Below are 22,072 nucleotides of genomic sequence, written 5' to 3' on the forward strand. Positions count from 1 at the left end.
TATAGTTAGAGGCTTCAAAACCGGTTTTTATCGCGACCGTTTAAATCGAATTTCTCACTACTCAATCTCTCATTAACCGGAACACGCTGCGTTTACAGAGCGCGGATATAATTGAGTCTGTTTTTTCGCATTTTGGAATTTCTGGGCTTTACCGAATGAAATATTTCGAACGGAAACGAGAGTCGCTTGACTTCCCCCTTGCGTATCCTTACGGAAGTACCGGTAATTAACATCGCCGTTATCTCTCGCGTACAACTGTTATTTCTTTCTGGCAACAAGTGCTTGAAATTGGATATATACGCGAAATTATGCGCCTGCAAAAATAATTGCCGCTTCGTGACATGATTAGGAATAATTTATTTTAATTATAGAAGTACGTTTGTTTCTGGGATATTAAATATATTAAAATCAAAAATGTACCACTCATTGTCAATCGGAAGAGCGATTACATTGAATCGGGAAAGACAAAAAAGAACGTCGAATCTCTCCGAGAAAAGTCTCGGTCGGGCAACAAATTCGGTCTTTACCGAATTCACGCACCACCTCGATAAACGGTAAACGGCGGCTTCGCGCATCGAGTGCGCAGGAAAATAATTTTAACCTATCAAAAAAAAATCTCCGTCGAGTACGCTTGGCGGCGGCTCCGATTTCACCACTTCAAATACACTAGATTCAAAGAGAGGCGCATACGGGCCGAATAAATTTCAACGTATCGAAACCTCCGTCGAAAGCACGCATGCCGGCAAGTCGGATTTCGATGCTTTCTATGCGCCAAAGGTCGCTAGAGACGAAACTCTCTCGGAAATGATTCACGCGTACCTGTTTCCCCATGCTCCACGACGACGAAACGAGACCCGTAACGCTAACCCAGTGAGATAGATAGCCATTTCTGGTTGATACCGCGATGGACACGGAGAAAAAGCGTAGGGATGGAAGGAAGGGGACGAAGGGGGGAGAGCGAGGCTTGCGAGAGGGCATGCGAGAGAATGTGAGAGAGCGTGAAGTCTGGCAGGATGCAGTGCAGCCTGACCGAATCCGTTCATATATCGCGGGGCCAACAAACCGACCGAATCTCGACAGGACGGATGGGTAGGCCGCGTTTTCATCGTCGCCACTCTCCGCACCGCGCCGCAGCATCATTGAGAGAATGAGAGAATGAGATAGCGGGAGAGAGAAAGAGAAAGAGAGCGTGAGAGACACACGCCACATTCTCACTCTTGGTGTGTACAATGTATGCGCGCGTGCGGACGCGCGCCGCACCGCCGTTACGGTTTCTCGTAACCGACGCACCGCGTCACACCGGCTACGAGCAACGAAAGGCTCATCCCGTATCGAGAGCGATAGAGAGAAATATAAAGTGTGCGAGGTATACACACACGGAGAGGGAGAGAAAGAGAGAGAAGGCGCGCGCGATACTGGCAGTGCAGCTCGGCACTCCGCAAATTTTCAACCGCCACCCACTCGACCACCACCCACCCACTGCCTCCCCCCTTCCTCCCCCACGTCTCATCCTCCGACCCTCACTTCCTCGCCCTCGCCACCGACCCTCTTCCTCTATTCGAGCTCGTTTTTGCCGCGTCCACCGCCAGATCAATGGGGTTGCTAACACGGGTAGGTATATATGTCCGCGTCCCCCTGCCGTCCCCCCGGTCAGTCTACCCCCCGCTCGCTTACTCTCCTCCCCTGCACTCTTCTTCCACTCCGCGATCCCGCTCAACCCCACGGCCGTATCCGCTTCCTCCCCTCGGACATCCTCTCGCAATGCCTGCCTCCTCTCCGCGACTCTGTACAGGGTGATTATAAAGTTCTACGCGACTGATACCGATGTGCTGATTGATGAATGGTTCGATTGTTCCTTAAACCTTAAACCTACGAAGGACCAGAACTTGTGGATCGTGGAATTTTCAAACGAAAGCGGACGACACACGAGATGGATGACATTTCATTATATATAATGAGAAAAAAGTGAGAAATTATTACAATATAATGTTAAAACTTTTTAAAAGTCTAAGATAACTTTCATCGTTTAAAATTTAGCAAAAAATGAGAATATGTTAATTGAAGAGTTAATATTATTGTTTGCCTCATTTCTATAAAGGCATTTCTTTTTTATAAATAGCTACAGATAAAATAAAAACTTATTTTATTGGACGTTTTATAAGATATTTTATGTATTTTTATATCTCTGTACGTATTTTCATTTGTCTATCGAAACTGTGACTTTTTCATCAATCTGTACCTCGGCGAGTCGCGACTTGCGAACTACACGACAGTTGGACAAGAGGATCGATCGATAATTCTATTTCGGTTACGGACAATTACGACTGATTCGACCGCTAATCAACGGCACGGCGAGTGGTTTTCTCCCCGGCGAGCCGACAAATATCCTCGAAACGATCTGAAAATGTTATATAGATCACTGTGCCCATAACTCGCGACGCTCTACTTGTATAAGAGAAAAAGAGAGAGAGAAGGAGAGAGAACAGAAATGTTAAATTATTTTATACACGCTAATTACGCTTATAGCCAACAAGACTGACAAAAAAAGATATTTGCATAATTAATCAATAAACTACTGCAATTGATCTCAAACTGAATATAATTATAAAAATACGTGTCCAGTTACGCTTTGCTAAATTGAAAAGACAAATGAGTGATACGATTAAATGTATCACAGATGTATAATTAAAAACGCCCGCGGCTATCGCTTTCGATATCCGCTATTTTCATAAAAGGAGGGAATACTTTTACGAGCACGGCTTATTAAATTCAGGAAACTTAAACACCACCTGTTGAAGGTCTTCGACCGCCGCGGTGTCGTTCCGAAAACGTTCAAGAGTCACTCCCTCTCTCTCTCTCTCTCTCTCTCTCTCTCGGAGAGCTTCGCGCACACAGATTAGGAACATTTTTCAAACGAGAAATCGCCTAGCGATTTTATTCGCGGCGTGAAATCGCGTCCCGGCGATTTGGACGGCGGCCAACCACTTGGAAAGCGCTCGCCAAAAAACGATCGCTACCAGTAAAAATGTCTCGCGCGTGTGGCTTCTTCTCTTTTGTTTCTTTTTTTTTCTTTCTACCTCTCTCCAGCCGCTAAATTAGTCGACGGCCATCATCGGCGTCGCGCGTGTGATCGCTGGACCGGTCCAATCGGCGTTCCGATTCAGCGGCCCGTAAAACAATACGCGACTGATTACTCGATAACTTTCGCGCGACCGAGATGGGTGATGCGGGGGGAGATGAAGAACGGAGGGAAATGATGCAGTCGCAACCCGGCCGAGTCCGGCTTTTGCGATTCATATGCAATGGAATTACTGGTTTACGCGCCGCCGCGCCGGTACCGTATACATATACATACATACGAATGCCGATGTACGTATTACATCCCGAGTTACTAAAAAAAAAAACACACAAAACACGAGTGGATTCTTACAGATTATCTCTTCAGTTGGCCAATCATTTCTCGATTGTCGTTTTTATAATATTTAATATGCCACCGTTTATATTGCAAATAACAAGATTTATTAAAAATAACAGACAGACGGAAGGAGATATGCGATTTAAATGAAACTTTGAAAAAAAAGATAAGTCGATCAAGATGTCATCCTTTTCTAAGAAAGATATGTAAAGTCGATACCCGCAAATTAACGCTTTATTAATATTTTTTTTATAGAATCAGTTGATTAAAGCGTTAATTTGCTAATCAAATTTTAAAATAATAATATGTTAAAAATATTAAAATAGTAATATGTTGTAAATAATATGTTATAATATACCTTATCGGCGATTAATATTTTTTGACAGAAATCAGCTAATAACTATCAAAAATATTAATCAAATTTAAAATATTATAACATATTATTTAAAACTAATATTATTATTTTATTTAATTTTATTTTAAACAAACTGTTAAACTACTAACTCTCGCGATGACATCCTCTCGATGCTACGAATATAACGCACAATGCAAATCGAAACAATCAGCATTGCGGAAAAGATGCAACAATACTTGCGAGAATTGACTTATAATTTACATGTCTTTTTTAGAAGGAGATATTAAAATATTCTACATTTGATTAATATTTTTGACAATTATCAACCAATTTTTGTCAAAAAATATTAATCGCAAATAATATATTATAACATATTTATTGTAAAACATTATTTTAATATTTTCAACATATATACACCCCCATTATTGCTACAGAAATGTTATGAAAAAAACAATTTTTCACTCACCGACATGTTGACAATAGCGGAGTTGTAGTACACAGCACACATTGATCTGAAAACAAAATATTTAAATTATGTATATACATATGTATGTGTCGAATATCTTAAAAATAAGATATTATAACATATTATTTACAACATATTACTATTTTAATTTTTATAATATATTATTTTAAAATTTAATTAGCAACGCTTTAATCAGCTAATTTCTGTGAAAAAATATTAATCGAGTTTAAACAAACTTTATATCATTTTTTTTAACATAAAACCGAAGAATGGCGCGTGCGTAGCGCGCGCTTGTGTTGTTCTAGTTAAAAAAAAGAGAGAAAAAATTGTTATTAAAGCCGCACAATTGTAATTATCCGTAAAGAAATGTTCCATCTGGCGTGCATTTGTTGAGCATTGTTTCTTTCGAATTACGAGCCACGCGACTGGTTTTTTTTTTTTTGTGAGTCCCGACAGGGGGAATCGAGAGTAACAGAGAGAGAAACTTGGATATGGCTCGGTTGACGATTTCGATCGGCCGAGTCGAGTTGAAGAGGCCTGCGAGGTCGACAGCCGCCTCGAAATCGCCGTAACACACGACGGAGGGAAAAACGGCTACTTCAAAGTCTCCACCGGCGCGGCGGCCCGGTGCGGTCTCTCTCGCGGAACCGAAAATACTCGAAATCCCAAAACATCTGTCAGGTATCACTCCTCCCGGCACCGCTGTGTCCGCGTTAAATCAGGTGAGCTATTCGCACAAAGAACGACGACGCGCTCCCCCTCTCTATAAACGCGCCGCATAAATGCATCGCCGCGGAAGCCTCCCTTTTTTCTCCTCGTACTTTTCTTTCTCCGGTCCACGCTAAGCAAGAAACATTCGCGAGAGCGATTCTAATTTTCCTTTGTTAATAAAGGCTTCCTTGCGTGCGACGTATAACAAGACGCAACAGAGTGTGTAACAGACGCAAAGAATGTTTTGTGTGTTCCTCTTCGGATGTTTCCTCTACCATTAGAGTTTAGCGCGTATTCCGAAAAAATATTACGATTAAAGATAATATTATAACGCGATACAATACGGATAACAAAAGATATAGTTTTGATTTAAAAAAAAAATACATTCAAAGTAAAACTGACATATCTGAAAATGTTAGCAAAACTATAAAAGTCAGACAATTTATTAATTGTAAGATGCATTACACACACACACACACACACACACACACACACACACACACACACACACACACACACACACACACACACACATATATATATATATATACATTACGCGCGCAATATTCACAACCAATTAATTATTCTTGGAAAGGTTCAAAACACACGACACACAAAACGATTTTTCTTGCTAATAAATTTTAAAGACGTCAAAGTCTGGCCACCATTATTTGTCTTAACACATGGAATTTAACCTTTGTGTAACGACAGATAGCCCACAGATGGTCAACTTTTTGAAAATGCCTTTACAACCTAAAAACCTTTTTCAAATCCATTGTAACGGCGTTTACCTGTACGCAAAACTCTTTTCAAACTTTCAAACTTACTAACAATAAAACTCTGTCTCGAAAACCTTTAAAACTCGAGAATTAAGAGATCCACGAATCTCCAGGTACGAAAAACTCTTGGATCTGACGTTAAATAGTGTAATCTCATCTCCAGGCAACGTTTGCAAAACAGATTATAGTGATTTCGGCGCATGCCTTCCGGGCTTCACAGCCTTAATCCGATTTGATCGCCGGCGTCGGAATCTTTTTCCAGGGTATTAAATCCCGCGCGTTTATACTTGCAAAAACAATCGTCAAGCTCCTAGCTGAGAATCGCAAAAATTCGTTAACTTTTTCCTGACACAATTTTCCCGCGACGTTGCTTTCATATATATACAATATATTTTTATCAGATATCGCGTACAGACAATTGCAGTTGATTAATTCCGCTAGAATCGCCGCTTACAATCGGCAACGCGAATTTACGACAAATCAAATCTAAAGAAATTCCTGCGAGATCGAGTTAAACACAAAAATATCGCTCTTCCCGCCGTTTTCGTTCGAGCCTGACGTACCTAACGAAATGCAATCGAATTTTTCCGCGTTTCGTAATTTCGAAATAATAAATCCGATTCTTTCGCTCGACACGGTTATAGAAATTTTGAATGACGCACGACAGATGCACCGATGATCGCCGAACCGAAAGTCGCGCCAATTCGATTCATCTCGTAGAAAATGTGACACATAATCAAATTGATCAGCTGATCTGAGGCTACTGCAGTCGAGATCGTGTAAAATTGTAAAAGATCCGCATATGTACACGCGTATATTCCTGTCGATACGCGCTTCCAAAGTCATCACGCGCATCTGCTTCTCTTCATTTTTTTCCCTCATTCGTGTTTTCATTTCGAAGAATTCATCAGGGCCGAGCGAAGCCCACAGACACAACCTATACGATTAACACATCAGAACGACACAAAAGCGGCCCTCGGGATGTGTCATGGGAATCATTTCCTTTTTTTGTCGCGCGCTGCGCCGGGAGTAAGCGGACTCCTTCGATTATGTTTGCACACATAACGTTTGTCTGTGGGGTACCATGATACACCGCGCGCCCCATCGGGCCGTTTCTCGTCTCACAGAAAAGATATCGAGAAAGAGAGAGATTCGGCAAATGTTTACGCTCCTTCGAGAGTCCATAGTGATCCACTTGAAATCGGAGGAGGCCACAATGGCATTTGCGATGTAATCCTACCCGATTATTTTGTCATCCTCTTCGCAACGCGCTGCGCGCCTCTGTTGTCGCTCGATCCACGAAAAGAGTTTAACTCGAAGCTAAATATTTTATCGGAGTATTCTACCGAATCGGATCTCTTCCGTATCGTTAAAAGAAAGTAATCTCTTTTGCAGTCCGTGTAAAGCATTCCGCGGGGATAACTATTTCGGTAAATATTTGACCGCTCATCGCTTTTCCCAAATCATTTCGGGATACGGAACCGAAGACAAGGGGCAAATAAAGGGCGCGCATCCCCGAGAAACCTAAGTAAGTTCATCAAAGCCACTCTCGCCAATCGATATTTGTCGAGAGAGAAGGTGAATTATAAATTGGGCCGAGTCTTCCGACTTCGAGTCTCTCTCCTCGAACCGTCATGAAATATGTAACGGTCTTAGAGAGTAGTTTCGATCCGGCGTCGGAGAGAAGGAACGAGCGTTAAAATGGAATTAACACCCCCGTCCGCTTTAAAGTCCCGGGTGGGAATCAACCCTAAACTATTCGCGATGATCATTCGACCGGATGTCCTTTCACGTTCGGGAGGACTTGACGTATCCTTGAAACGTTTCCCCTCTCTATATGGTTCTTCGATAATAAATATTATTATTCAGAAACTGAATATGTATATTACGTAGCAAAGTTTTGAGTCTTATAAACTTTTTATTATCTACGCTAACTATGCGTATCCATGTCGACGGAATCACTCGGATAAAATAATTGCGGGCCAGATCTCTCCTTCCGTTGAAATCGCTTTAAATCCATAACCGCTAAGTCGCGTCTCATTAGTGTTTTACGCGAACGCTGTTCCGCGGCGCATTTTACGATTCTAATGATGGCCAGCTTGTTGGACCGAAACGCAGAGCTACTCTAATAAAATAAATCATGCGCGGTGGAGAGAGACCGGTGCTGCGAACAGCGCTGCCGGTTCAAATTAATCCCATTGTGCCTGGATTTGGTCGGGGCGCCAATTAAACGGATTATTATCGTCGCTACCGTCATTACTTTTTGTAAAAAACACTCCGCCGATTCGAACAAATCGCAAAATTTTAGATCGCTCATTCTCTTTCTTCTGAAAACTAGACTACCTCTCATTACGCAACATTAAATTTTACTTTTTAAACTAAAAATTTGTCGTACATATATAAATTTGAAAGATAAATATATATATATATTTTTTGCAATAATAAACTCAATCAAGATGCGAATTATAGAGAGAACATAATATTCTTCAATATTATACAAAGATATACTTATATAAAAAGTGATAGAGAGACGCAAAGAGAAAGAGAGAGAAAAAATATATAGATATACATTTATAAATTTTTTTAAAAATTGAGAGCAAATTTAGAGAGATATATATTATTGTCATATTTTTTCTAGTTATTCTATCTGTTTTATAATTATTCTTATCATTACACGAATACTGAAAATTTGCGCTCTATCGCAATATTAATCGATAAATTCCTCGTACTTGGACTATCTAATCTAACTAGATGGTACCAAACAAGCTGCTCAGACACGTCGTCCCGTCTAATTCAAGCAAACCGCTCTCCAACCCGCGTCACCGAAATCTCGCTTCTACCCCTACGACGCGTGTCCCCGCGAATTCCCGACTACCACAGTTGGGAAATACACGGTGGGTCGTGGCGAAGATGGCTACCGGAAATTGCTGGGTGACCTTACTTAGGAGTTAGCGCTAGAACTTAAAGGGACGGAGGACCGTCGAAGGGTTATCGCATCGCCCAAGGCGCGGGGCAGGGCACGAGCATTAATGAGGCAATACCCAGAGAGAGAGAGAATCCAACTCCGTTCCATCCCGACTCGATGAGCCATCCCGGATTACATTGTCTTCGACCTTACTTGATTATGAGATAGTCTCTGATATCTTCGTAATATGATTTCGTACATACGTATATATATATAGTGCGTTAATTCGGAAAAGATTCGTAAATGGTATTCGCGAGGATATTAAAAATCTATAAATAGTTACTTATTATATATAAAATCCTACTGATGCAATGCTACTGAGCGCATTTCTCAAATAAATCAAATTTTAGTGATATAACGACAGCTGTATGATAAGCAAAAATATATTTGACATCTCAATTCGACGACGGCTATCGGATTCCTAAACTACATCAGTAGCACGTGTCACTCATCTCACTAAAATTGTTCAATCAGGATTTGTCACGTAGTGCCGATTTTCCACACACACATATCGCGTTCTCTTTCTCTACCCGCCTCGGTCGTGCCTTCGTTCCGCATCTACTCCGCATGGGGTCCGTAACAATACTAGGTAAGGGGCTGCAAGTAATAATGCCCCGGAGCATCAATCATGCAACACGAATGCAAGCATACATTGATATATACAGAATTTCCAAAACAAAACCTACTGACTTCGTCTTCGAATCTGATGCCAACTTTTATACAATCTTTTGTAAAACATTTTCTAAATGTATATGTATCCCAACGATAAGATATATGACTATACTTTTTTCTACTTTAATAGACTATTGCGACATAGGTCTGATAAATTTGAACAGAAGTGAACGTATCCAAATTTTTAAAACTGCCACGAGAAAAATTCTATACCCGTACGAAATCAAACTGATGGAAGTCCACGCAAATCCGGATAGATTGAAATAAAAATCCTATCTCCATCTATCGGGATGTATGGGACTTTACATACCGGGTCCTATTCCATGTCGCCCAGAATTTTATAGCGACGTATTTTTCGTTGAATATTAAACAGCGAGCGCGAATTTAAGGGAGCGTGTTGACGAAAATTTGAACCGCGATTGAAATCGGTATGACCGCGGTCACAAAATCGCTTGAAACAAGCGTGTATATACGCGACTTTAATCATCGTCCGATAAAAATCTCGAAACTCATCGAAAATCGTCGGAGTGCAGTAACGTCCAAAACTTTGCGTTTATAACTACAACACGCGGATGCGAGGCGGGGTAGCGTGTCTCCGTGCCGTCGATATACACTGCGAAGATTTCACGTGTGCTATTTCAGCGAGCGCAAATGTGTCCGTTTGTATATACGTGGGTAAATTGCGCTCGTGTACGAGGGTGCGTAGCAGCATCCCCGAAGGGTGCGTCCCGAACACGTGACGCCTGATTCATACACAGACTGCTACGGAATCAATTTGTAATCTTGACTCGAATTAAGGACAGCGGGAGATGGCGGAGAGAAGAAAGGAAGGGACAGGACAGAGAAGAGACGGGGAAGGGGAAGGTTGGAACGTGCGGAGAGAGAGAGAGGGAGGGAGGAGAGCGGTATAGATGAAGATACGTTTATTGGTAAGCGAGTCTGGCATTCGGTCCGAGAATGTGCCACCGGTATACTGGAATCCCGACTGTCTCGTGTGTGTTGAGGGCATTATAGTCGGGTTGTAGGTTATTAGGTGCGCCGACTAATAGGCATCGATATAGCGTATTAATGGCAGGTAACCGAACGGTGATAATGGGTATCAAAGGTATCTCGCAGAGCGATGCGGCACGATGGGGCGCGCGAACGCGCACCCACCACATGCGCGCGAGGGGCTTTTACTTGCCGCGTTTTATGGAAAAATATGGAATAATGCCATTAGCCTGACGCAATCCGGATCCGCGCGTCCCTAATGCGTGTTTGCGTTTTTTTCGGACGGAGAGCCGAGAAACTTTCATCAGCCGGGGCACAGTTCAACATAAATTCGCGAAAAATGTGTAACATTGTTGGGAAACGTGAAATTTAGAGTTCGCCCCGGACAAGTAAAAGTAACGAAAGAAAAACTGCAAATCTATTAACCATCCACCAATCAGACTGCAATGTCAAACGTTTTCGCGTCGTGCGGAGAAAAAGAATGTGCGAACTCGCGATTTTCCTGACTCGCCGGCTTTGCAAACAGAAAGAGAGAAAGAAAGAGAGAAATAGATGCGCGCCGCGTCCCGTAAGATCGTACATAACTCCCCTTTGTCGTGCCGTGCCGAACTTAACGTACGAGTGCGCTCCTGACGAGAGGAGGACTCGCGAAAAAGAGCCGTACTAAAACAAAAGGGCGTAGCGTGGTGACGGCAAGCGGGCGTAGCGGAGGATGAGCGCAGAGGCAGAAAATGATCGGGGCAAACGAAAACGGAAACAAAAGCGACGCAGTATGGCGACGCTTCCGGCTCGCTCACCGCACACAATGCACTCCTCTCGTGTTAACTTGTGTGCCTCGTTGCTGCTGCTCTCCTCGCCGCGCATCTCTCTCCCTTTCTCCTCCACACTCATCCCACCGTCTCCGCGTTTCTCGCGCATCGTATGTATCTCTCATCTATCGGAGAGTGACATCAATCCCCGCGAAATTCCGCCACTCCGATGTGTTACGTTTACGTGAACTACTGTTAAAAGTCAAAAGGCCGCATCTTCAAGAGACTACTCTCTTTTCGCGATCTCTATCACTTTATTCCCAAGAAGAAAAAGAATCGACATTGGATATAATATAATTATGTATCTCCATTTGCGCAATCATAATTAAATTTAAGTCAAAGATAATTGACGCTAATAATCTCGGTGTCTCTTAACGAGTCTCTGCATTGATCGTGCGATCTCTCACAGAATCCAAGCCATATGGAATCATAACAACGCCTCTTATGACGCGAGTCTCTATAGTCTTTGGCACGGCATAGGCACTAGACAATATTAAAGGGCTCCGACGCTCTTTTGCTGGGCACTGACAAGGAAACGGAAACCTAACGTGCCGAGATGTTTTAAGAAATTAGTCCTCATTGTTACGTGAGTCGGCAAAATGACACAATCTTACGACTTCGTCCGACTCTCCGACTCTCTCGCCGAGAGTGGCGCTATTATAATTACTTGTCACAGCCGGTTCTCTGTTACGCGACAATACCGAGTTAACGCTCAAAGCTTTCGTCTTTTCGCGACACGTCAAACGCCATTAGTTGCGGAAATATGCCAACTGTATATGTGTCGAAATGTGTAATAAATTAAAACTACGAAAGAGTCTAAATATTGATACGAATTTAAAGCTTAATTTTATAATTGTAACACGGATGAAATAAAATGAAATAAAAAATTATATAACCGTACATTTTTCAAATTAAATACAAAAATTTACAAAGCAAAACTTATTCGGAATGTTTGCGTATTTCTCTATTTTTCCAATTAATTCAAATACAACGTGAGCAAATGTCGATAAACAATTCTATTTAATTATAAGTCCAAAAAAAGTTAGGGTTAATCCAGGATTCATCCCCGAATTACAGAAGCACCGCAAATTTTATGGCACTTGATCAAGAACAAGTTTGTATGCGGAAGTGAAAGCGATAAAATTATATAATGAAGGTATAAAAAGGCTTCTATCTAAAACTCTTCTGTGTTAATTACCGAACTGTATGTGCCGAAATATGTAATAAATTAAAACTACGAAAGAATTTAAATATATATAAATATTGACACGAATTTAAAGCTTAATATTTTAATTGTAACACAGATAAAATAAAAATGAAAGTTATATATATAAGCGTACATTTGTCAAACTAAATACAAAAATTTACAAAGAAAAATTTATTCACAATGTTCTCGTAGTTGTTCATTTTTCTAACTATAACTTGTCAGACACGATGTGAAAAAACGTCGGAAAATAATTAAAAAAGCTATAAATCAAAGAAAAAATAGAGTTAATTCGGTATTCGATCTCCCAAACTACACAAGAACCACAAGTTTTATAGCGACTTGTTCAAGGATACATACATTATACACAGTAACATGAAAGTGAAAGCGGCAAAATAATGAGGGTACAGAAAGGCTTTTACCCAAAACTCTTTCTACGTTATTACCAAACAATTGTCTTGAGAACTATTGAAAGGATGCAGTCCGGTTATAGCAACCACTAAAATTTATGACATTCGCTACAAAGCTATCATGCCACAAGCGGGAGTACAAAAGCGGGAAAAAAGATGAGCAATTTGGTATCCCGGAACAATCGTGTAAAGCGCGTAAAGCAAACATTTTCGCACACGCACAAAAACTCAACGCGCATAAAACACACTGTTCATTTATTATCTCTCGCAAAATATATCCATTTTAATGGACTACAAATTAGCGCGTCTGCATTATACGCGTTATCTCCAATATACCCGCACATTTAAACCGATGTCACATCTAAAGCAGATATTTATTAAAGTCAACACTCAAGTCATAGAATTTGACCAACGTGATATTGAAGATTCGCACTAAAAATTAAAGCTAGTATTATAATTCTGATATTTAATTTCTCGGATACAAGAAAACAAATCTTGTGTAACCTGTCGTTTATGCATTTCCATTGTTGCGAATAAATATATTATTTTAACAAAATTACAATCGCAAAACATTTTCTGCAACTTAATGTCTGTCTAATTTGTAAAGTGTAATGTCGAAAAGATGATATAAAATTATGATAAATTTACTTTGCAAGAATTATTTTAACAAATAATATATTTTAGTTTACTTCATACACACACACATAAATAACATATCATTTTTTTTAATTTGCGTTAAGAGATTTTATTGCACAAAAATGAATTATATAACAAAAAATATGTTCAATATATCCGTGTTATTTTTTTAATACAAAATAAAACTGACCAATACAAAGTAAAAACACACCTATACAATAAAAGAATTGCATATGATCAGCATAGGACAAGTGGATTGTGATTTAAAAGATTCTGAGCAAGTGGATTGTATTTTTTAAAAAGATTTTAAGAAAGTAGTTTTCTTTAAACTTTAAATAATCTCTTCATTCAAGTAGAAAAAATATTTGAAGGCTTGAAAATCATAAAATTGAAAAATCTCGTTATACTAATTCAAGAATTAACTAAAAAATTTAATTTGACGCATTCGATATATTTACGCGATAATTGATGAGTACAAATTTCTGTATCACTGATGAGAAAGAAAGTAATATTTTTTAAAATATACTATTTATAATATACAAATGATCAAAATAATCATTTCAGTGAGGAATACTTTTTACAATACTTTAAAACTATGCGTTTGAGTATTATTGACAGATTAATTCTCTATTATTTTTCGAAGAATGTGATATCTAGTAATATTTGGATGGACATTGTCTGCTAAATCCGTCAATGAAGTAATTTGATTTTACGTATAAACGTGATAGCATGTGAAATTTATTTGTACAAGAGATCAGGACTTTTCTCTTCTTCTCTCTCGTCACATTATCTCTAGTTATATGCCAGTCAATTTTTCTTTCTTTGTCACATTATCTTTAACATGTATTTATTTTTTATATGTATATGCAGAGTATCGTGGGGATTAGTTTCAATCAGAAAATTTTTTAATACTTAGAATTGAAATTCAAAGATCGACGCAAATATAAAACATCTGTAAAAACTGTTGCGTATATATTTTTTAAAGAAATATATCGCAGAATAATTATAGATTCCTGTATGTCAGAAAATAACATTTAAAATTCAACTTTTTTTTCTACATACTCGGTTTTTTTTTTTTTTTTTTTTTCTTTTTTTTTTTTTACAAAGGTCAACCACAGTATTGGAATTGTAATACAAATATATGCGTACATGCATATGTGTACATAAATTTTAACGACAAAACGATTTATAAGAATTTATTAAAATTTACTGTTAAGAAAACGATCGTTAAAATCAATTTATAAAAATCTTGAAAATTATGCAAACATGACGTAGAAAAATTCGAAATAAACCATTAAATTAATAGACACATAATATAAGAACACATGATAGTATATGTGAAATACAAGAACATTAATATTTAGGTAGACATTCCGGCCAAGATTCTTTGTAACCTCGGTTGACCTTTTTAAGGAAAACGGATGGTACATCGAGAGCCAGTAAAGATTTATTGTGGGACCACCAGTCGCTCTTTTCATTGACTTTTGCATAAAGACGAAGCCCCAGTTTTAACTCTTAACAATCAGTTTTCATTCAATTTCAACTCTTTCTATGTCTTGAAAAAACAGGTCATAGACGTAAAATTAACCTTAAGAAACATTTAATCTTCATTTTCTAGGTCAACATGCGTTTATATTGCACGCTACAAGATTTATGAAATAAAAATGGAAATAAAATAAAAACCAATTTCATGGTTTTACTTTGTAACAAAGATTTATCTTCTGCATTGTGGGTATGCAGAAATCAATTTAGCTAAAGTTTCTTTGATCAGTCTCGTTAGTTATTTGTTATTTAGTCATTTGCTAATAAATTATATTAGTGAAATCATGAAATCATGAGCGAGTTTCTATCAAAATGGTGTATAACAAGATATAAATGAAATCATTTCGCTAATTTCGATACATTATAAACGCGTGAAAACGGAGAATCATAGTAAAAGATTAATGAATTTGATGACAATATATGAGAAACTTGAAAAATATACAAAAAGAATAAGAAAATAATCTTGAAAACATTTTCTTGCAAAGTAATTTACCGTAATTTTATATAACTATTTCAACACTACTTTATTACTATGCAAAATATAGATCTTTGTAAAAACTTCATTTTAAGAACGCTATTTATAATATAAAAAAAATTAAATTAAATAATGAAATGAATCAATTTATAGAATTTAACTTTTAATAATTTCTTACAAGACATGACAGTCAACAATCTCGTGAAATCAAGATATTGGTATATACTCATTCTTATAATATGTTCGTGTGCGTGTGTAATATTCTCGTATAAAAAAATATTTAAGTCAGTTAATTAAATTTTCTTTAACTTTTGCATAGAATATAAACGAAATAAAAATGTTTTTAAGTATGGAGTCTCATAGAGATGTAAAACGATTTGCTTCTGATTTTTTCAACGTTCTTAAATTATATACATCATCTTATTATAATATTTCAGAAATATACATCGCGTACATGCACTTGTAAGACAGAGAAAATATAACATGCACAGAAGCTTTGTCGGTTCACCGCTTGGGCAAGACGCATTAGCCTTGGAGGTCAAGAAACGCGTGCAGCTGTCGGAGTCGGGTCGCGGAGATGGCTCGCAAGTGGTGGGGTAGTTGGAACACGTGCGCGTGAAAATTTACGTCGTCACGTAAGCGTGGCGTAGGTGGCTCGGTAAGTGGAAAGGTAGCGACGGGGCCAGCATGATGAGGAGAGCAGAACACGAGAAGGCAGAGAGACCGAAGAAGGGAGACAGGTGAAACGGGGTAGAAAGAGAGATGAGTAAGAGACGGAGTGAGAGGGAGCGAGAGACCGAAAGAGAGATAGAGGGAGAGAGAAAGGGAGAGCTCGAGTGGATATGTTAAGGAAGAGCGGAGGCGCCAAGCCACCCTTGGCAAGCCAGGCAGCAGGCAGGCAGCCCCTTTCGCAAAGCACCCCCTAAGCCTGGTTAGGGGCGAAGGCGGCGAGCCGCGGAGGCCACAACACGACCGCCGTCCTCATTGGTCGACGCGCTTGTCCTGGGTGGGGCTCCGGAAAAATTGGAGGGGAGAAAAATCCCCCCTAAATAGCTGTGGCTACGGCCACGAAAAACTAGAATCCGCTCAGCCGGCATCGAGTGCGCGTCGGTACGATTTATTTTACAAGTCCGCGGTACGAAGGTGCAATCGAAACATCAACTCGAATCTGGAGCACGGATGAACTTTCTTCGCTGAGAGAGAGAGAGAGAAAGAGGGGAAGGGGGCACAAAGAAATAATTTGTGTTTACTGTTTATGGTGATTATCTTTTTCTGCGAATGTGACAGTGAATTATGAAAAGACCAGTGATCGATCGTGTTCGCCGTTTATTAGTGTTTGCACGATCAAATTCATGAAAGAATAATTAAACTCTTTCTTCTTAGACTTTTCGCTTAAATTGAGGAAAAAATGCATTTACCGGATGGTCCGTTGGCGATGGAAACCTACAAAGCAATCTACGAGGCTCTCAGAACCTGTCACGGGGAGTTGATGCAGACAGGAAGTCCCTCCATCCTGTGCTCTACACTGCCGACCCACTGGAGATCAAACAAGTCTCTTCCGGTAGCGTTCAAGGTCATATCGCTCGACGATGTCACCGACGGCACCATGGTTACCATTAGGGCTGGTAACGATGAGAATTGTTTTGGCGAACTAAGAAATTCTACGGCCGTCATGAAGAATCAAATCGCCAAGTTCAACGATCTTAGATTCGTCGGTCGCAGTGGAAGAGGTAAGTCGAGCACACTTGTACAGTCACACAAATACAAATTCTCTATATATACGCTAAACTTTAAGAATTAGATTTCGCTTTCATTTCAGGAAAATCATTTTCATTGACGATCCAGATCAGCACGATGCCGAACCAAATAGCAACATATTCCAAAGCTATCAAGGTCACCGTAGACGGACCACGCGAACCAAGATCGAAGTCGAGTAAGTCAATATACATAATATATTATTTATGATTTTATAATCGTAACTATCGACAAAACTTACGACAACTATCGAAAAACGGAATCTTATATACACAATTAAGCAACTCACATGTTTTGATGACATAATATTTCAAAATTTAAAAGAAATTAATTTTGTTTATCTCTCTCTCTCTGTCTCTCTCTTTTCTTTTTAAAAAATATACGCACGAAGAAAAAGAGAATACGTTACATACAAATACAACAAACGTTAATAGCGAAACGCGATTAGAGTCAGAAAACGAGGGGAAGAGAAGGGAGCGGTTATCGGTGTGTTTTCGGTCGGCAGCCGAAAAGTCGTCGGAAGCTCCGTGACCACCGCGGAATCCGCAAACGGGGCCTCGCGGGCGTTTAATAATCCGGCGTATATCTGGCGGACCTCAAACCGCGAGGTGGTGGCGGTTGGCGCTGAAACGCCGAGCGTCGGCGGGCTCGCACGTGCACATGAACGAATGAGCGAGCGAGCGAGCGAGCGAGCGAGCGCGCGCGCGCGCGCACATGCACATGCACATGCACCGCGCAAGAGTATATATACATATACGGCGATAACACGAGGAGAATAACACAGTGAAACGATTCTCCCTTGGCAGGATGTCAAATCCGCGAGAGAGAACAAGATCTTCGCCGGCATTGCATTCTTCTTCGAGCTCTATTCGCGTTTATTTTCCCCGAAACCGGCCGCCGGTTGGTCGCCGCGGCGCATTAAGTCAAATTGTTTATCAGCCGGCAGCCGAGAAAGAGAGGAAGACACGGGAACGGAAAGGGGAAGCGAGAGGGCGAGGGAGATAGACGTCTGCAAAAGAAGCCGCGTTTACGCGTTTGTTTATCGCACCGCATATGGCGGTAGCATGTGCCGCGCCACGAAAACCCGCCGCGCCACGTCGTAATAATGGATTTTATGCCACGCTCGTATAAACAGAGATACACTAGCTGCTGTGCTCCTCTCTGGATCACCCGGCTTGAAGCGCCGTTAATCTTCGCTTTTATAGGTCTTGGGTTCCTTCTTTCTGATGTTTGTCGGTTCGTTAGTCCGCGTCACCGAGACTTTATCTCTTCGGAGCGGCAGAGATCATGTAACGGTTTCACAAGTCGGTCTTTAGTTTTTATTTTTCGCACGTTTATAACGTACGTATAGCCGCCAATGTAAACTGCGAAAGAGAGAGGGAGAGAGAAAGAGAGTCTTTAACAAATTAATCGCGTAGATCGAGTGAAACGATAGAATCTATTTTTGTCAAAAATAATTAATGTAATAAATTTATAATCGTGATTCATCCGAGCGATTTATTTTACAGATTATCAATATGGCCCCGGATTTCCCGGATTGGGTGCCATACTCAATCCCTGGTTGGATACCACGTATATCACACAGGCCTGGCATTTGCAACATCCTGCTCTAATTAAAGGTAAAGTCACGCAATGATAAAGAAAGAAAGAAAAAAAAAAAAAAAAAAAAAAAAAGAAAAAAAATGCAGGGGAAAAAATGTTTCGCCTCCGTGTATCGCGAACGCGAAGAAAAAGTGTGGAAAGAGTAGCGCTTACGAGAGAATCCGCGCGTTATCGATTTCGTCGAGTCCGCGACGCCTGCCGATGATTCATACCCCCGTGAGCTGGACCGAGGGGTGAGAGTCTGAGTTCTCTTTTCCCACAGCGAACCCCTCTAACGCTCTCCCCTCGCCTTGCTCCTCTCCACGCGCGTATGTCCCGTCCGTCGTTGAAACAACAATGCGACTTACTACTACTACACTATCGCCCCCGCGAACACGATCAACCGAGATTAACCGATTCTATCTCTCTCCGTCTCTCTCCATCAGGAGCGATGCCAATGCCACCACCGGACCTGTTCAATCCGGGCTTCCCGCCGGTTTTCTCGCCGTATACGTTCGATCACATCAAATATTCCGAATACACCGCCCTGACGGCTGGTGCGACGACGATGACAACCGCGTCGACGCCAGCAACGGCCGGCCTTCTGAGGACTAGCCCGTCGAGATCGCCATCCAGTGGCACGTCCAGCAACGATTCCCCTGTCGAGGAGGTCCGAAGTGCCTTCGTGCCCCTTCGAATCAACACTCTGCCGCCGAGCACGTCCGCGTCGTCGTCGTCGTCGCCGCTGCAGGACAAAGGCGCGAAGAAGCCGACCGAAGGCGTGAGAAACGAACTGAAGGCGCCCACCACGCTCATCTCCCAGAGGCTATCGCAATCGGAGAGGAGTCCGTCGCCGACGAAACCATCTACGAAACCGGTCTGGAGGCCATACTCGAAGCCGTAGGTCCAAGGCAAACTCGTGTGCGACAATGACAATTCAAGTCCCGAAAGGCTAGTGAGAGATTAATTCGTCTTCGCGATTTAATAGGCGACGCGTCTCTGATACGAGCTGCGGATTTTAGCTCGGAAGAATGACAAAATTTTCTTAGTGTATCTTTTTCCGAATGTTGGCTCGCGCGCGCCAGTGCACATTTCTCTCTTCGGTTTTACGAAGGCAGAAAGAAACACGGGAAAAAGCTAAGCTAAGGGGTCATTTCATCGATTTAAATCTAAAAAGCATTGTTCATAATTTACAAATAATTTTATTAATGAATTTGAATTTATTAATAATTAGAAATTTATATAATTCATTATGAATTCTATAAATTTAAACAAACGTATACACATCCGAGAAAACGAATTGTATATACCGTGTATATAGTTCGTGGACAATAAAGTAGTTATAAAGAGGATTTATCTGCATTTTCGTGTGTTCAAGGAAGTTTATGTGTAAGTATAAATGAGTGAATGAGTGATGAAAAAAAAGAGAGACCAAAAGACAGAGATATCGATATTATTTATAAGAAAGACATTTATCAGAAAGATTTAATGTAAACAGAGATGGTATATAATATAGAGATGCGACACGAGAAGAATAAAATCAAGATCTATACGTAAAAATATGTCTAAACAGTCTGTCATTTAATCTCACCTCTGTTTTCAGTACCCTTTTCAAGTTAAGTTTAATCGATCGATCACTATTAGATCCTACATATATGAATATACGAATGATCGATATCGACACGCGTGCGCGCAAAATCTATTCTCAAAAGTGTCGAAAAAGTATCGTCGAATAGTTCGAGCAGAAAGGTAGAATATGAAAGAAAGCGGAACGCGTCGTGCTGCTGCAAGAGGGGATCCATATTTATTTTTTTTTGGTCGCGATTTAAATCTGAATGGTCGTACCGCCGCGCAATCGTTCCGTCTCTTTCGTGTGTAGGGGATCCCATACGGCGAACACAAGGGTGGAGAATGGTTTATATCGAGGGGAGTGCGTGAGATCTGTATTAGTACCTATAGAAGCTCGGGACATCAGCGGTTCTCAAGTATGTCGAAAATAAATCCGACGAATCAGTGGTTCTTCGGCGTACGATCGCCGAAATCGGCACGAATTACTTCTAGAGATTCAATTTTTTTACAAATAATTATGAGTTTTATTTTGAACGCTCCGGACAAAAAAATGAGATCGCCGCGCGATAGATAACATTGGCTTTATTCAACGAGAGACGTCGTCGCGTGACGCGAAATGCCCGTCGGGATTGTGTCCCTGCATCACGCTGAAACATGACCTGGGGTAAGGGATAGTTTTTTTTCTGAATTGTTCCGGTCGTGTTTGTCAACTGGTGCACAGAGCACGAGTGCAGTTAATTTCGGTGACGTCGAATAACTCAATTTTCGCATTCCGGTTGCAGGTGCGACGTATGCACGCGTTGTCGCCGATATACACACACATATATATATATATATATATATATATATATATATATATATACATACGATATATATATTCTCCGGATCGAGAAAACGCCCCGTGGCAAAAATTCGATACGCGGCACGTAACGTGTTGGCGCGATGTAAAATCTTGATCAGATTGCCTTGATTAAAAATCGCGATCGAATGGCGATGTTCTCTAAACCGGTCACCGACCGACCGGTCGGTCGGCTTGACGTAGCTTTGCACGGCGCTTAATAGGATTAGCCCCAGCGAGAAAATGAGAACCGCGTTGACACCCCGTGTAGCCGTGGGGCTGTTCGTTGACGAGTAGACAACGGAACCAAGCAACCATGAAGGGTCACCGCATGAACCGACGAGGCGAACCGATCCAAGCCAATCCGACGCGACGCGCGCGAGCGCGATCGGCGCTAACTAATGTTTGCTCAAAGAATCGTCATGTATAATTGAGTCAGCCGCGATGGCACGGGATGGAAAAATCAACGACGAGCGGACGTGCGGATATCCGGGACTGAATAATCGACTTTCGGTGTACACAGACCTCCGCGCGCGCTCGCGATTTTCGGGACAAACCGCTCTTATTAGAAGGACCTCTGGCATTTTACGTGTCACGATGTCGAGCGATTGCGTTTGACCTCGTAATCTCGCAATTAGTATAAAGGTAGAGGAACTGAAAATTTTTCGAGATAATTACATTAATTATAGCGCAACTAGATTTATCATATATACGCGCGCGTATGCGCATGTGTGTGTATATAGATATATATGCAAAAATTCCGTGTAATGATCTCGCGTGCGTTATCATAAAAAATTCACGATACGAAAATTTCATTTGAAAAATATCAAATCAAATTCGTTCCAGTTAGTCTCTGTGTGTACTTACATCGAAGTAAATGAAATTATTTTTGCTATTACA

At 40.8% G+C, this 22,072-nt stretch overlaps 2 protein-coding genes across 5 annotated transcripts in view; one reads left to right on the forward strand and one right to left on the reverse strand.

The window, feature by feature from the left end:
- Positions 1-22,072, reverse strand: part of LOC145935099 (uncharacterized) — an 83,258-nt gene that overhangs the window by 29,381 nt on the left and 31,805 nt on the right. Inside the window, exon 4 of the mRNA XM_083036169.1 lies at positions 4,237-4,282. The gene's annotated coding sequence lies outside the window, so the exon portion shown is untranslated. The remainder of the gene's footprint in view (positions 1-4,236; positions 4,283-22,072) is intronic.
- Positions 1,503-20,308, forward strand: LOC145935102 (runt-related transcription factor 2). 4 transcript variants are annotated; one of them, XM_083036180.1, is made up of 6 exons: positions 1,503-1,611; positions 15,867-16,687; positions 16,813-17,159; positions 17,231-17,362; positions 18,693-18,803; positions 19,212-20,308. In XM_083036180.1, exons 3-6 carry the CDS (start codon positions 16,838-16,840, stop codon positions 19,667-19,669), a joined length of 1,023 nt encoding a protein of 340 aa, XP_082892306.1. In that variant the 5' UTR covers positions 1,503-1,611; positions 15,867-16,687; positions 16,813-16,837; the 3' UTR covers positions 19,670-20,308. The 4 variants fall into 4 exon arrangements, with proteins under 4 accessions (XP_082892306.1, XP_082892304.1, XP_082892305.1 ...); XM_083036178.1 differs by having other exon boundaries at positions 1,596-1,611; positions 15,867-17,159; XM_083036179.1 differs by lacking the exon at positions 1,503-1,611 and having other exon boundaries at positions 15,859-17,159.

The sequence above is a fragment of the Prenolepis imparis genome, unplaced genomic scaffold (genome assembly GCF_030444845.1).
Source record: "Prenolepis imparis isolate NDT839.2.m4 unplaced genomic scaffold, iyPreImpa1.0 SCAF_4, whole genome shotgun sequence".
In the NCBI taxonomy this organism is placed as follows: Eukaryota; Metazoa; Arthropoda; class Insecta; order Hymenoptera; family Formicidae; genus Prenolepis; species Prenolepis imparis.

Bases quoted from the DNA above. Each gene is read 5' to 3' on its own strand.
- LOC145935102 (XM_083036180.1), top strand. From the start codon at position 16,838: ATGCATTTACCGGATGGTCCGTTGGCGATGGAAACCTACAAAGCAATC. The intron at 17,363-18,692 runs GTAAGTCAATAT...TTTATTTTACAG, and splicing joins CGAACCAAGATCGAAGTCGA to ATTATCAATATGGCCCCGGA. The intron at 18,804-19,211 runs GTAAAGTCACGC...TCTCTCCATCAG, and splicing joins ACATCCTGCTCTAATTAAAG to GAGCGATGCCAATGCCACCA.